The following is a 15,400-nucleotide window of genomic DNA, read 5'->3' on the forward strand; positions in this document are numbered from 1 at the left end:
CACGCACACGCCAACTAGGATTACGTTAGCGGCGCATTTTCACTGGACAACTCTGGTGTCAGCAGCCACGGACCAACAAACTTATTTTCTGAAGAGTGGAAAAGAAAAAAAGCAAAAAGCTCTCCATCTCTTTTCAGTGGTTATTTTATGCTGCTTAACACCCCAAAAAGACAAGAATTGCCTGGACTTCCCAGCTTCTTTTTCTAGGAACAGGTAACTAACCATGCTCTTTCCCCTCCCCCCCAAGACCCAGCTATTTTTAAAAGCTAAAATTTCTCTTTCCAAAGGGAGGAAAAGGAACGAATTTCATTAATGAATTACTTACATGGAATGTGACTTGTCTGGGGTCAATTGTATTTGTAAATAAACGGCTTCCTGTTTATTATACACGTTTTACCAAAAAACGGATTCTAATGCCTCTGAGCACTTAACACAGCAAATATTTCAACTTCTGGTTTGATCCCCCCCCCCTCTTTTTTTCCTACTCACTAGAAAGAAATCCGGTAAAACAGTCATTTGGGTGTGGGGTGAAGGGGGAAGGTATCGTTATCCTTAAGCATCCAGACTGCCCTGGGGAAGTCACCCCTTTAAGTTCTCAGGTATGCCAAAGTGCGAGCGAGGGGTTTTGGCTCTCGGGGAATGATATTGGGACCCATTTGGAGAGTTTCACTTTGCCCCTGGATCTTTCTAAAAAGGGCCGCGGCCTTCTTTTAGCCCTTCAAAAGCCAAGCCGGCGCGCGCTGGTCCTGGCGGGCGGACTGGGCACCAACTCGCCGCCTGGCACCCCTGCCTTCCCCTGCGGCCCGCGCTTGCCTGCCGCCAGCTCGACATCGCCGCGCAGGCCCGGGGCCCGCGGTCCCAGGCCCGGCCCGGGGTAGGAGCGCGGTGGTTGGTGACCGGGACGGGGCCGGGCACTCGCAGCCTGCTCCAGCATTTTCCCGGCGCTCGAGTTTTCCCCACACGCGGGAAGCCGAGGCGCGGGCCGAGTGCCCAGAGTTCCCCAAGCACTCCACTACCGAATGCGGCGCGCAGGGCCTGGAGGCCCGAAACTTCACAAAGCCGCCAACGTCCTCCTGGCCCTGCCCCCGCTCCACGGCTCTGGCTTCCAAGGTCTCCGCGTATTCCCAAACAATGCGACCTACCCGCGCACGAGGCCAGTCCTCTCTGACCCCTACTCGCGCCCCCCATCCAAACCTCTCCATCTTCCGACAGTATACATACATACATGCAAAGGGTTAGAACCTCATTTCTGAGCCATTGCTTCCCCTTCCGGGCACGGCACCCTTCGGGCAGAGACACAAAGTGCCCCCCCCCCCCCCTTCTGTAAATCCCAGGCTCCGGGCTGGGCCAGAGTCTTTGAAGACCCAGGGGGTCTAGCTCCGTCTGTACTTTTCCTCCAGGGCTCCGGGCCTTGGGGCAGCAGGGAGGTGGATCTCCGGGAGGGCCTGGGTCAGCAGGCCCTGAACTCAGCCCCTCTGAACTCTGCGGTCCGCGGAGGGGGAGGCGGCAACTGAATTCCGGGAGAGGAGGCTGGACCCCAGCACGGAAAATCCGCAAACATGGAACGGAGGTCGACTGGCATTTCTACCTTGAATTCCCCTATGCGTTCCAAAAAAGTGTTCGCCAGGACCTCTGGAACCTGAGCCGACCGACCTTCCAAGGAAACTTTCCCAAGTTTTCATTTCTCTCTCTCCTCGATTTCTTAGGTTTTCTCCAGCCACCGGCCTTGTCAATTGCTCCACCAACTGCCCTTTAGTCTCTAGGGCTCCCAAGGCCCTAGTATTTCCAGAATTATGACAATAATTGTTATTATCAGGCTGGGGAACGAGCGCAGCATCAGAGGACAGGGAACAGGGGGAGAGTAGAGATGCTGATGAAAAGGGATATTTCAACCCGTGTTTCAAAAAAAGTTTCAGTTGACAATTATCAGTAACCCCGATAGACAACTCCATTACAGAAAAAAATTTACTACTGCTCTTGAAAAGCCGTTATTTTTTACATCGCTTTTAGGAAGATAGATGAACAAAACATCGCGTTTCAAGCCATTTTGATCTGTAATTAAATGGCAGGATCGGTTTGTATTCTCCTACGGCTTTTACAGAAGTTGCAGTGATCCAAAGTCGGGTTGCTGTGTCAGAGTGGCATTTTATTAATGAGAATACAAAAAGCTTGCATATTCTTAGCCCTGCTTGAATTTAGTTGCTAAGCAACCGGTGTATGGTAATTCATCCGCGAAATTTAAATCTTTGAGAAAGGATCGTGCGTTTTGCTGAATGGTCGCCACGAGGAAAACAACTTGTGGGACTGGCAGCAGCTGTTACGGCTGGGCCTACGGCCGGGCCAGGCCAAACAGGGATCGAGCCACCCCACGGCGACCGCCACCACCCCACCTCAGCGCCCGGTCTGCCCTGGGTCCCAGAGAGAAGCGGGGTTTCTCCCGCACGCTGCCCCGGCGCTGCCTTCCTCCGCTCCTCGGGTCCCCATTTCCACTTGAGGCAGGCCCTGCACCTGAGCAAGCCATCTGCCTCCCTAGGGCTTGAGAGTCCAGGCCGAGAATTTCCGCAGCCCCCTCCCCTCCCCAGCACCCTCAGGCACGCGGCGCGAAGGCGCGAGCGCGCACACACACACACACACACACACACAGCGCGCGCACAACGTGCGGCCTCGAGAATGCCAGTTGCCCTCTTCCCAGACCCCTCTGAGGTCATTTCCAGAGCCATCTCTTCCTTGAGGAAGATCCGACTCAAGACTCATAAAGAACGCAGCCCACAGCCCTCCAGAAGGCCAGGCGGCCGCCGCTGACCGGCAGTGACATCATAGGCTCCTGCTCGCCACGCTCGCTCCCACATTTTAGGATACAGGAACAAACACGGATGTGAAATCAAGAATGAAAGAGAGAGTAATCTAATTAATAGGCCATGAGCCAGGCTAACAAAATCAAAGAATCTGATTACACAAGCACCCCTCTTGCTGTCTCCGCTCTTCCACCCCCACCCAGGTCTTCCAGCCTCCGCACTATTTCCTTTTCTAGACTGGAAAGTTCAGGCAAACCCAGAGCCCTCCGATTTCCTTGTTGAAATCAAGATCAAGCCCACGGTGGGGCTCCAGCAGCCGGGAGGTCACGTGGGTGACCTTCAGGCCCTCGGAACAGCCGCCCTGAGGAACTGAGATGACCAAGTGACCTACAAAACCCCAGGAGCTGGGGAGGTGGCCCCCGTATTTGTGACGCGCCGCACTCTTCCCAACATCAGCAACAGCAACACCTGTACTGATTGCTCATGCTGTCAGAAACAGACTAGCAGAGAAAGGTTCTTCACTCACAGCCATTTCAGGAAGAGCTATTTTTGGAAAACAAACATAACACAACTCTATCTTTCCAATCACCTTGCTTCTGAGTCACTGATAGCCTCCAAGTCTTAACTCTCAACACCTTTCCCCCAGCATAGATGTCTGAGCACAGCCAGGTATGGGGTTTTTATCACTGATACATAGCATCTGTCCTAATCAGTCGGCAGCCACGTGCATTTCATGAAAGAAGAGAATTCTTTCATTGCTATCCTTCAGCCTTGAAAAAAACCAGGTCCACCTCCTAAATAATTAATTTCAAGTCTGCATCCAGTGCCAATACTTGTTGCATCCATTTTAGAGTTTGATTAATTACCCTGGAACTTGGGCAAACTAAACTCCATGTGGAGAGAATGTTTCTTCCTTCAATTTAGTTCTGAAAGCTACAAGTTATTGATGGCTCTTACTCTATTTACATACAAATTGGTGCAAATATGCCCATATCTTAAAATGCATTTTGTATAAATATATAAAAGTGTCATTTTTGATTTAGCTTGAAGAGGTTGATCATTTATTACAAAAATAAACGAATAAATACAACAATATATTGTTGCTTCCAACAGGATAAATACTTTACAAATATATAATTTAAAAAACAAATTTAATTGTTAAAATTATTTAAAATATTACACTTATCGATAAAACTATCAATAGTATATACTGCATTTAATATTAGAACCAATTATTCTCTGAATGTTGAAAACCATTCATACAAAACAGATTATGAGCATGGTAATAAGCAAACACTGGAGGCTACAGGGAAGCAGAGGGAATCTCTAAGATCAATAATGAACAGTTCTATTTTGGAACAAAGAAGTAGTCCTTGGCTAAGTACTTAAAATAAAAAAAAGGCAGAGCAACAACAGCAAAGTGACTATTTTAAATACACCTTGAATGATTTATCGCCCATACTTGCAGGAAGATGGTTGGGTGAATGAGGTGACAGGGGCTTGGACAACTGATCAGGAACCACAGGACACTGCAAACTATAAATGGGCCTAGCTCGGGATTAGCCAGATTGATGGAACAGAACTTTGTCACTTTCCTTTGGGTTGGAAGGGGAGGAGGGGGTGGATTGAAATGGAGGAAACAAATGGCCACTTTACGAAGCACAAGACACTTGCGCTGCAAAGGAACACAATGACCAAATTCATTAAAAAGATCTGGTGATATATAACAATATTTTCATTATTTACATGTGTAACAATATAAGCCTTAGCACAAAACCTCTCAGTTTTGGCTGCCCTCTTTTGTTTTTCAGCCATGAATTTCATTTTGTAAATACATTCAAAGGGTTGATTTAAAAAAAAAAAATATGGAGTGCAAGCATGAGCTCACTTTTAAACGCAAAATGATGAAATAAAATGGGCTTTCTTTCCCATCTTCTCCAATCAAAAGTTACTCTGCTACCCCTAAATCTGGGCTCCTTCCAAAGTAATCAGCAAAGGTTGCTTTTTAATAGAAAACAGTGTGAAATCTAATGTTAGTTCTTTTGTTGTCAGCCAAATCGAGTAAGCAAATACCTCCTAAAATTTTAAATGGACCCATTCTCGGTCTAATCAACCACTACCATTCCTGTAGGGAAAATAGGGTTTCATCTCACGTGCCAGTAGTAGCCACCCTATAAAACCCACCACACCCAGTCCTCAGCTTTCTCACGAGGCCTGCTTTACTTGTCCCAGTAGCCCCTCAAAAAAATGATGAAGTTTGTCCCCACCCCCAACCCTCACTCCAGGTTGTAAATTTGCCACGCTGAGAGATTACAATAACAAGAGAAATAGGAAACAAGAAGGCAAAGAAAAGTAAATTGTAGTTTCTTGTTTTCAATTTTTTCCCTTCTCTCTGTTTAATAAATATGGCCTTTTTCAGATTTCACAAATCAAAATGATTGTGATTTTTAGTACGATTTGGTGTTTAAAATAATGCAACCCAATACACGGCCATCTGGCTGGGCTTGATTTATGAAAGTGACACAGGGTCTGTCTGGAAGAAATGACTGTTCCTTGTTGCTCTCACAGTTTTCCGGGTTTTTTTTTTAACCCCTGCATCAATATCAGAGGAAGAGAGAGGAAGATGAGAGAAGGTAGAAAGTGAGAGACAGCTAAATGAGATTAAGAGGAAATTAATCCATAAAAAATCATTGCTTTATCACTCCCCAATACTTTTTTAAAGTACAATACAAAGGGACTCAACTGAGCAGAGTCTTTTGCGTCTGTAGTACTCACAACCTGAGGCATTATACTTTCATTTTCCCACATTGTAAATATTAATACATTAACTTGATAAATGTGACCGCTCTGCAGGGTGTGGCTAAAGAGTGATCAAAAAAAGCTCAGAGCCCAGGACCAGTAAAGAAGATACAGAATCATACTGGGGAAAGACCAGAACACAGAAATATGGCATCTGAAGTCTGAGCTGGTGATCACACTGAGGGTAATGCAGTGTAGCCCGAAATCAGGGTATTAGAACTACATTCTTCCAGTACAAGAATAATAAACAAAACAAAACAAAACAAAACAAAACAAAACAAAAAAACTCCCAAACAGCTTAATAATTTAAACTGAATTGCATATAGTTATTAATGGGAAGTAATTAATATAAAAATACTTTATAGACTTGTAAGCTATTCTTTACAACTATTAGTCTTCAGAAAAGAGGAAAGACACTTAGTATGGTTGGGGGGACGGGAGGGGAAAGAGAGGCTAAACTTGGGTTGGGGAGCTCTGTCTTAACCATTAATAACCAGTTGGCACATTATTACTGGTGCTGTAGTCCAGTCTTCTGGGAAAGATGATAAAAAGACACAGGTATCTCCAAGAAAAGGACTAGTCTTTAGACAATCTCACCTGAAAACACTAAAAACACCCACTGAAACCAAGGGAGAGAAAAATGTTGTGAGATTTATGGATTAACGAGGAGTGACAACTATGTTAAAGTACTAGCAGTTTCTGTCATGTCTGTCCTTTACTCTCTATTTCCAAATATACCTTAGGTGGAGCAGGGTCTGCTTCCTCAGTGCTATCACTTAAGGACTTGCATTAGTAAAAAAATATCTTCTAAAGAACTCTTTTCTTCCCACATAGCGTTTACGCATCAGACACAGACTAGTTCATTCTAACAAATTTATTTTCTCGATCAGCTCTTACGGAATCACTACTCAAATTAAATTACAATCAAATGATCACATCAAAAGATACCCTTACTACCTAGCAACTGTCCATATTTTCATTTCATTTTGATTTGTGCTCGTCTGAAAAAAACACGTAATACAAGATCTGGGGAAAAATAAATTACCGTTTTTGCAGCAGTTCATAAGTATTCTGAATAAAATATTAAAAGAAGTCATTTAATGAAAATATAAAGCAAATATTTTTAGATCAACAACGGATCTAACAATTCTATATTGCCGTCTTTTGAAAAGTCTGTTTATTAAAACCTACCAAAAACACTGCTTGGAAATGGCAGTATTATGTAATCACAACCTCAGCACCCATTCAATCAAAGTTGGCAACGGATTGAGAAGAGAAGTCCAGAGAAGTGCGTCGGCTGGTGCTCAGTCCTTCTAAATCTCTTTATCTGAGTCAGTCCAGAAATAAAAAATAAAAAATATTAATAAAAAAAATATTAGCGGTGGAATCTTTAGGCCTCATCCACCCTAGTGACCGCCGTTAAAGCCGGGGTTGGTGGCGGGGCCTCGCTCCTTGCCCAGTCCGCGCCCGCCCTGCCCAGGACTCGGCCGGGCCTCTCCCACTCCTCGGAGGACATCCCCTTCTCCTTCGCCCATCCCTCTGCTCTTTCATGATGCTTTATTTCCAAGGTTACTTTGAGGATACTTTTTCTTTTGGCTTTGCTATTCAGTCTGTTAATTTCAGAAGCTGTGAATATTTCCTTTTTTTTTTTTTTCTTCCCGAAGACTGTTCTTTGTTTTCTCCTTCCCATTTCATAGTCAATTTGTCCCCAAATGACTTTAACATGGCCAAGAAACACAGGGCCCCCGAGCACAGAGTCATCCTCTGATTAAACCCAGTGCCTCAGCTTTCTTTCAGGTCGTTCCCAGGAAAGAAAGTTTCCGTAGATCACTTTAGGCAGCCCTTTGGAGGGGGGAGTGAGTGAAAAGGAGAGAGGGGTGCTTTTTTTTTTTTTTTTTTTAAGAGGAGAGGACGAGGCAGGTGCTAGGTGCTGGTCCACCGTTGCCATGTAGGACTTTCTAGGGTGGATAAAACCTCAGGAGTGCAGTTTTGGTGCGCGAGGCATCTTCACTCTTCTTTAAAAAGAAAAAGAAAAACAAAAAGGAAACACCACCACAGTATAAACGAGATCTCATGATCGCCTCCTTTTTCTCTTCCGGTTTTGTTTGTTATATATATGTATATAAAACAGTCTCGGTATTTATTACGCTTTTTGTTTTGTTGTGCCCCTCCTTCCTTGGACTTCAGAAACGTCTCCTTGGTCTGTCTCTCTCTCGCTCTTTTGACTCCAAGGGCCGGCATGTTTGTCTTTGGGCGGAGGGGAGGGCGGCGGACCGGCCCCGGCCCCGTGCGGCCCCAGTGCGGGGTTGGCGCTGCGGCGGCGGCGGCGGCGGCAGCGGCGGCGGCGGTGGCGGCGGCGGCGGCAGGAGTTGGTGGCGGTGCTGACAGCGGCTGCGGAGGCGGCGGCGGCGGCGGCCCTCTTTGCGCTGCGCCCCTGGCCTTCACTGCACGCTCGTCTGCAGTCCGTGGTGCGGCGGCGGCGTGTCGGCGCTCACGGTGCCCACCTGCGAGTAGACGTCGTCCGGCGTCTGCTGTTGGATCCCGGGTGGCGTCATGCGCTTCTCCTTTTGGCGCCGGTTGCAGAACCAGACCCGCACGACCTCTTTCTCGAGCTGCAGGCTGTCGGCCAGGTTGGTGATCTCCTGCGCGGAGGGCTTGGGGCACTTGAGGAAGTGGCTCTCGAGCGCGCCCTTGACGCTCACCTCGATGGAGGTCCGCTTCTTGCGCTTGCGGCCCTGCGCGGCGATCTTGTCGATGCTCGTGGGGCTGCCGGTGCTCGAGTCCGCCTCCTCTAGCCACTTGTTCAGCAGCGGCTTGAGCTTGCACATGTTCTTGAAGCTCAGCTGCAGGGCCTCGAAGCGGCAGATGGTGGTCTGCGAGAACACGTTGCCATACAGCGTGCCCAGCGCCAGCCCCACGTCGGCCTGCGTGAAGCCGAGTTTGATGCGTCGCTGCTTAAACTGCTTGGCGAACTGCTCCAGGTCGTCCGAGGTCGGCGTGTCCTCGTCCGAGTGCGGATCGTGGCTGTTGAGTCCCGGCCCCGCGCCGCCGCCGCCATGGTGCGGAGGCCCCTGCGCGTGGTGCGGGTGAGGAGGGTGAGGGTGCGCGTGGTGGTGGTGGTGGTGGTGGTGCTCGGCCAGCTCGGGTGTGTCCCCGCGCACCAGCCCCGGGTGCACCAGGCTCTGGGCGCCGCCGCCCGCGCCGCCGCCGCCGCCGCCCGGACCCGGGGGCGCGCTCAGCATGCCGTTCACCGTGAAGCCCCCGGGCTGCGAGTAGAGCAGACTCTGAGGCGGCGGCTGCTGGCCTCCGGCCATGGACGGGAGGTGTGCGGCGGCAGCGGCGGCGGCGGCGGCGGCGGCTGCGGCTGCGGCGGCCCCCCAGCCCCCCGGGTGGCCCTGGTGCGGGGGCGGCGGCGGAGGCCCGAGGTGCGGCGGCCCGCGGTGGTGCAGCGCGGTGCCCGCGTGCAGGTCGTCGCGTCCGGACCCGCCCTTCACGTCGGGGCCCTGCGGCGGCGGCGGCGGCGGCGGCTGCGGCGGCTGCTGGGGGCTGCCGGCCATGCCCACGGCGCTGCCGGACCACGGCGAGCTCGCCTCCACGGCAGCAGCGGCGGCGGCGGCGGCGGCGGCGGCGGCGTGGGGCAGGGCTGTGACCCACTGGTGCGCGTGGCTTAGCATATGGCCGCCGTTGCTGGCGGCCATGGCCCCCTGCATGAAGTCGCTCTGGACCATCTTGACGGAGGACGGGTCCCCTCGGTAGGCGCCCGAGGTCACGGCGGCGCTACCGGGCTGCATGCCGCCCGCACCGCCTCCCGCGCCGCCGCCGCCACCCCCGCCGCCGCCACCCCCGCCGCCGCCGGCTCCCGCCGCGTCCGAGTGTACAATGGAGCCGGCCGCCAGCAGGCTGTTCCCCGGCAGGTAGGGGTTAGAAGCCGCCGTGGCCATGCCGCTCCGCTCCCGCCACCCCACCGCCGCCACCACCGCCGCCGCCGCAGCAGCAGCAGCCGCGGCCGCCGCCGCCGCCGCCGCCGCGCCCCCCCGCCTCCCGCCTCCTCCCCCCCCTCCTCCCCCGCCCCCGCCCGGGGCCCGGGCCGGCCCCGCCGCCTTCGCCGCCGCCTCCTCCTCCGCCGCCTCCGCCCCCGCCGCCGCCGCCTCCGCCGCGGCCCCCGGCTGCAGCTGCAAGGCCGCTCGGCAGGGCGCGGGGGTCGCCGGCCGGCCTTGGTCAGCAGCAGCAGCAGCAGCAGCAGGAGCAGCGCTCTGGGAAGGGGGGCTCGCTTCTCGGGGCGCGCTCCGTGGCCGCCCCCTTCAGGGGGGGTCGTGGCCGCCCCCCAGCCCCGGCGCGTTCCGCTCGCTCCAGCGGGGCTCACCGGGCGGGGCGCAGGCCTGCGCTCCGGGCTCTTTGGCGGGGCGCGCCGGCTCCGGCTCCTCCTGCTGTCCTCAGACGAGTGAGGACTCTGCCCGGGCGCGGGGCTCAGTCCACCTGCTAAGTGAAGATTTCACGGGAGACAACAAAGAAAGCAGCCGTTCCTCTCTTCCTTAACCAAATTATGGATGACCAGCCACCGGACTGCTCCTTCCCCTCGCCCGCTCTCTTCTCTCCTCCTCAGGAACACATTTCACTCGGTTTCCTTTCGAGTAGTAAAACTTTTTTTTTTCGTCCTTGAAGGCGTGGTGATGCTGGCTGCTCGCGTGTGCGGAGAGGAGAGGCTGGCTCCTGCTCTCCTCCTCTGGTCCTTTCGTTTCAAGTTTTGTTCTGTCCTAGGAAAACTTCTTGCGATGGTGCATTTCTCTGAAGTTGCTATTGCCGGAGCTCTTGGTTGCCTCTGAAACAAGAGTCCTTTTTCATTCTCCTCGCAACAGTCACAGTCTGATGCGACATCTTTCCTTTTGGGCAGAAATTAGGAAACAAATATAACAAGGAAAAAATTGAACAGGAGAAAAATGAGGTCGAATGGCTCTGTTACCTTGTTGCTGACGGTTGGGGTTGGTGTTTTATTTTTTTCCCAGCAGTTGTCTGGAGGAGGAGGAGGAAGAAGAGTGCATTGGTGGAGGTGGAGGTGTGTGTGTGCATATAGGGGATCCTTGATACACAACCAACTCCAGTGGGCACGTTGCACGGCTCGTAGAGTGCACCGACGGCGCTGGCGCTGGCCGAGCCGAAGCGGAGTTGCAGCGGGAGCTCGCTCTGCGCCCTCGTTCGCGCTCTCTCTCCCTCTCTCACTTTCCCTCTCCCTCCCTCTCTCTCTCTCTCTCTCACTCCCTCTCCCTCTCTCGCCCGCCCGCTCTCGCTGGGATCTGACAGTTCGCTCTCTGTCCCTCCCTCTCAGAGCAGGGACTGTCGAATGTTTACCCTCCGCCGCGAGCGCGCACCCACCACCACACTTTCCCAAATACAAGGAAGTCGAGCACCAGGGCCCCCGCTGATTGGCTACCCGCTGGGTGATTGGCAGGCCCAGAATGACTGGCTCAGGACGCGCGGCCCCCCTTCCGGCCGTTCCGATTGGTTGCTTTTTAATTTAGGCAGAGCGTCGTAGAAGCTGGAAATCTGTCGTCCCCCCCACCCCCCCGCCCAGCCTCCCTCCCCTTGGCCACTTTCTCCTCTCCGCCCCTCCCCCTCCACCCCCTCCGCCACATCTTAACTCTTAGTGTCCGGCCGAGAGGTTGGCGTACTCTCCGCGGCTCAGGGCGTTCGCTACCAGTCTGGGAAGGGGGATGAAAGGGGAGAGAAAAGGGAGGGAGGGATGGGAGAAAGGAGGTGGCGGGGGTGTGTGTGTGTGGGGAGTTAGAATCAGAAGGAAAATGAAGAGGGGAAAAAAATCATGAAAAATAGCAACCTACCCACTTCACCTAGTACTGCGTTGTGTTGCCGCCCTCCCCGCCCCCACCCCCATCCCAGAGATTTGTAAAGCGCGCGGCATGGATGCACCATTCACGCTAATACCTATAGGCAGATGTATCCCCAGTGGTTTCAAAGTTTCCTTTTTCCTTCACCAGCCGGCCCCCATCTCTGTCTCGGCGGGGGTGGAAAGGGAGAGCTCGCATCGCCAAGGGCTCGGGTCGTGGCCACGCTCCTTGGAAATCCGCCACCGCAACTTTCCGCAGTCGCTTTGCGCTGGCGGCGTCCCCCTTTGTTTAAGTTCTCGGATGCCATCATCTGGGAAACCTGCAGCCCAGGACCAGCGCGGTGCCCGCGCGTGCGAGACGGACCGCTCGCTGCCGCGGCTTGCTCTCTCCCCCACCCCCTCTCTGCCTCTGCGCTCTCCCTCCCTTCTTCCCTCCCCCCTCCTCTGGGATTCAAGCAAGTAGCGAGCGTGTCCTTGTGTGTTTGGAGGGTGCCGGTCAGCAGAGCCCTGCGATGTATTTGAAAAGCAATCAGCTCGACCTTTCCCCATAGATCCATCGTAAGTGTATTCCACCCCAAAGGCTCCGGGGATTCCCAGTGCAGCGGGAGCCGGCCTAAAGAACCAGGATCCACTAGCCGCGCCCTCCACCGCTTACATTGTGCTTGTGTGTGCATATGTATATGTATGTATATATATGTGTGTGTGTGTATGTATATATATATATGTGTGTGTGTGTGTGTGTGTGTGTGTATGTATTTTCCCCTCTATGGTTATTAGTGGTGTTTTGCTTGCTCGCTATTCTTAGACACAGTGGTGCTTTTTCTTTCTTTTCTGTTTCGGATGGGTTTACGTAGTGAATGGGCTGGCGGCGACAAACGCTTTCTCAGCCCCAGCCTGGCTGAAAGAGTTAAGGGGGACGGGAGGGGGCGCGCGCAGGGTAGGCGGGAGAAGCGGGGGTGGGGGAACGCGGCCAAGCGGAAACGCTGCACAGAGGAACCTCAGCGAACCAAGAAAAAAGAGAAAGTGGCAACGAAAACAAGGGCAAATTGAACCCTCCTCGGGGATTTCCAATGAACTAACCCAACTCGGACATTCAATAAATACATCGTTTCTAATGAGTGTGCGCGGGCGTGCATCCCGCACCCCTGGCTGCGGGTGCGCCAGCCCTGCGCCCGCCGCCCCCAGCCAGCTCCTCCAGCCGGCAGTCCTGAGCTCCAGCGGCGGCCCTGGGGGTAGTCGCGGAGCCGCCGGTGTGCTCCGATTAATCTGTGAACCGGGCTGCCCTCTCCCGAGGAATCATTCCTCTGGCTGAATGCAGTTAGGTGTACTCAGTTAAAGCCAGAGCTCTCCAGCCCAGCCGCAAGCTACGCCTTTGCATGATCTCGAGATTAACTGTAGACGCGTAGGATTTAAGATCTCCTCCAGCTCCTGCTTGCCGGGTGAGAGATACCGTCGTAGGTAGGTTTTTAGCAAAGCCATTATTGCTAAGGTACAGCTCTGAAAGGCAGCGGTAACCAAACCCCAAACAGAACGGATTTTTCCCCCTTTTACGTCCCCCTAAGATTCCTTTAAAAAAAATATTTATGTATGTGTATATGTATATATAAAAGATGGAACACAGATTTCATTGAATAAATCTGAGATCTCCAGGTGCAGACGTTTGAATAGTCGGTGCCAGCACCCCGTGTTTTCCTTTCCTGCCGATTTTGCTTGGATCCGGCTCAAAAACCGAGAGAGTCTCGTGGTTTTGTTTACACTGAATGGGGAGGATAGGAACAGAGCCATGGGGCCGCCTTTCATTAATATACAGTGAGGATTTTGTCTAAATTACTGCTATGAATTTCACAGTACACGCTTTCAAAAGCAGTCTCAGGTGGCCTGATGAAACGTGATAGCGCCTCTGCAAACAGATCCACTTTCTTTCTTTTCAAGGAGGGTGTGTGTGCATATGGGAAGCCCCCCAAAACGCTGTGCTCCTCGATAACAGAAATACACTTCTGTTCCGAGGTCTGTCCCCTTCGTCCTCCCTCCCTTTCTGCGCGTACTTAGTTTTCGAGTCGCTCCCCAGCCTTCCCCCCCACCCAGCCCCACCCCATCCGCCCCCTCCCTTTGCCGAGTGTGATTGTTTTGTCTGGAAAAAAAAAATCCAAAGTATATAACAAGGGGAGAACAGTTAGTGCTGATTTTCATTTGCATACATTTTCATATATTTTGGTGAAAATAATAGACTGGTGGAGAGCTGGGTTTAGAAGAGTCAGTATAAAGGGAAGACTAAGGATGCATCGGTTCTGGGGAGTTGAGAATATGCCTCCCCCCCCCCCAGGCACCTTTAAAAAATAATAAAACATCTTCTTTTATTTTAAAATCTAATCCTGGAAGTTTGTTCGGTAAGTCCTTTTCATTTTCTTTACCTGCTTTCTCTCTTTCTCCCCCCTTTTCCGGTTTGTTTATGCTCTTGTAGGTTTGGGAGCTTATTTTCATGGCTTGGGACAAGAGAGGGTTCACAGAGCAACTGTTTTGAAGGAAGGAAGGGAAAGTGTGCTGGGGGAGAGTAAAAACACTCAACCCTGCTAAAATATTACATAAAAAGATGGACTCATTCCAAAGCTCCCCTGTAGTGAGGCATTTCACTTTTTGAGGGGTGGGGGAGGAGAGTGCTATTAATTTTAATTGTTGGTTGTGAGGGAGAGCCCTAGAAAAAATCATTATAAAGCACGCAGTATTATACATATTTCTTGTTTTGCCCCCCCCCCCCAGAGAATCAGGAACAGAGGGGAAGTTACCCCCTTTCTGTAGCCAGGGCTGATGTGGTGACCCTTGTGTGCTTGTCTGGGATTGTGGTGGGGGGATTCCTGCTGGGAGCAGGGGGATTGGGGGGGGGGGCTTGGCAAAGGGAGGGCAGAGAGCCGAAGTGGAAGGAAGCAGGGGAGGAAGAGGAGGCAGGAAGTCAGTGCACCCCTGGTTAATGGCGAGTCTGGGGAGCAGTCTCAGTTGCTGCCTCCCAGCTCGGTAGTGAAAGTCCATCAGAAAAGGGTGATCAATCAAAACTAACCAGGACATCCTCCACTTTATTCCCAAAGGAAGCGGGAGCTTTATTATAAAAAACCAGATTTTACTTTGTTTTCCATTTTGACAGCCGTCTTTGGCCCTCCACCCTTGCCACTGTCCCTGGGTTTTGTAAAAATCGAGGGGGAAGTTACTTGCGAGGTGCAGTTAGTTAGATAAATATGGCTGGAGGAAAGAGCTAGGCCAAGGCCAAGCCTGTGTGGGCACCTTACCTTGGTGAAATAGGCTGGAGAGGATTGCAAAAGCTTCTTGGTTTTGTTCTTTTTTAAAGAAAGCCGAGTCTGATGTGATGAGGGGGTAGGTTCAAATGGCTGGAATTTTATTGCACGCTTGCTTCCAGAACACCTTACAATTCAAAATTTGTAATTTCTTTGGAAACAGTTGATGCCAAATCAGTGAAATGGTTTGTAAGGAGGGAGGAAGCAGTTTCAGTTGGGGAGGGGGTGGTAAGAATCACCAGTTTTCCACTCCTTGTTTACGTGCTTGGCAGCGTTGCTTTTGACTGGGGTTAACTCTCTGTGCTCCATTGGACCAGATGCCATATAGAGCTGCTCCCTGAAGATCATTTGTTTCCTTGATGGGGAACATTTCTGAGCAGAGCATATTGGTTGCCATAGAGAAAGAAATAAAAGGAAGAACACTAGTCACATTAAGCTATATGTTTGTGCACTGGGCTTTAGATAAAAGGACCTCGGTTCAGCCAAAGAGAAGAAGCCAAACTAGAGATTTCTAGCGCCACTAAAACTAGCTTTATTTTGTTTTGGACTTTTACAGTTGAAACATATAAGCTAATTTTATTGGTTGTTGTTAATTTTATATGACACGGTTTACTGAACAAAATAAACTTTGGAAGTGCTCGGGAGTCGCACTGTTGACTTGTCAGCAGGGGGCGCACTGACTC

The 15,400-nt window shown here is 51.7% G+C and overlaps 1 protein-coding gene and 1 long non-coding RNA gene across 2 annotated transcripts in view; one reads left to right on the forward strand and one right to left on the reverse strand.

The window, feature by feature from the left end:
* Positions 1-6,453: 6,453 nt before the first annotated feature.
* POU3F3 (POU class 3 homeobox 3) lies at positions 6,454-9,607 on the reverse strand. Its single transcript, XM_059134331.1, has one exon. It carries the CDS (start codon positions 9,533-9,535, stop codon positions 8,036-8,038), a length of 1,500 nt encoding a protein of 499 aa, XP_058990314.1. The 5' UTR covers positions 9,536-9,607; the 3' UTR covers positions 6,454-8,035.
* A 4,009-nt stretch (positions 9,608-13,616) lies between these two features.
* Positions 13,617-15,400, forward strand: part of LOC131808332 (uncharacterized) — a 49,689-nt gene continuing 47,905 nt past the window's right edge. Inside the window, exon 1 of the long non-coding RNA XR_009344782.1 lies at positions 13,617-13,820. This is a non-coding gene — a long non-coding RNA (uncharacterized LOC131808332). The remainder of the gene's footprint in view (positions 13,821-15,400) is intronic.

Source organism: Mustela lutreola, chromosome 9, assembly GCF_030435805.1.
Source record: "Mustela lutreola isolate mMusLut2 chromosome 9, mMusLut2.pri, whole genome shotgun sequence".
In the NCBI taxonomy this organism is placed as follows: domain Eukaryota; kingdom Metazoa; phylum Chordata; class Mammalia; order Carnivora; family Mustelidae; genus Mustela; species Mustela lutreola.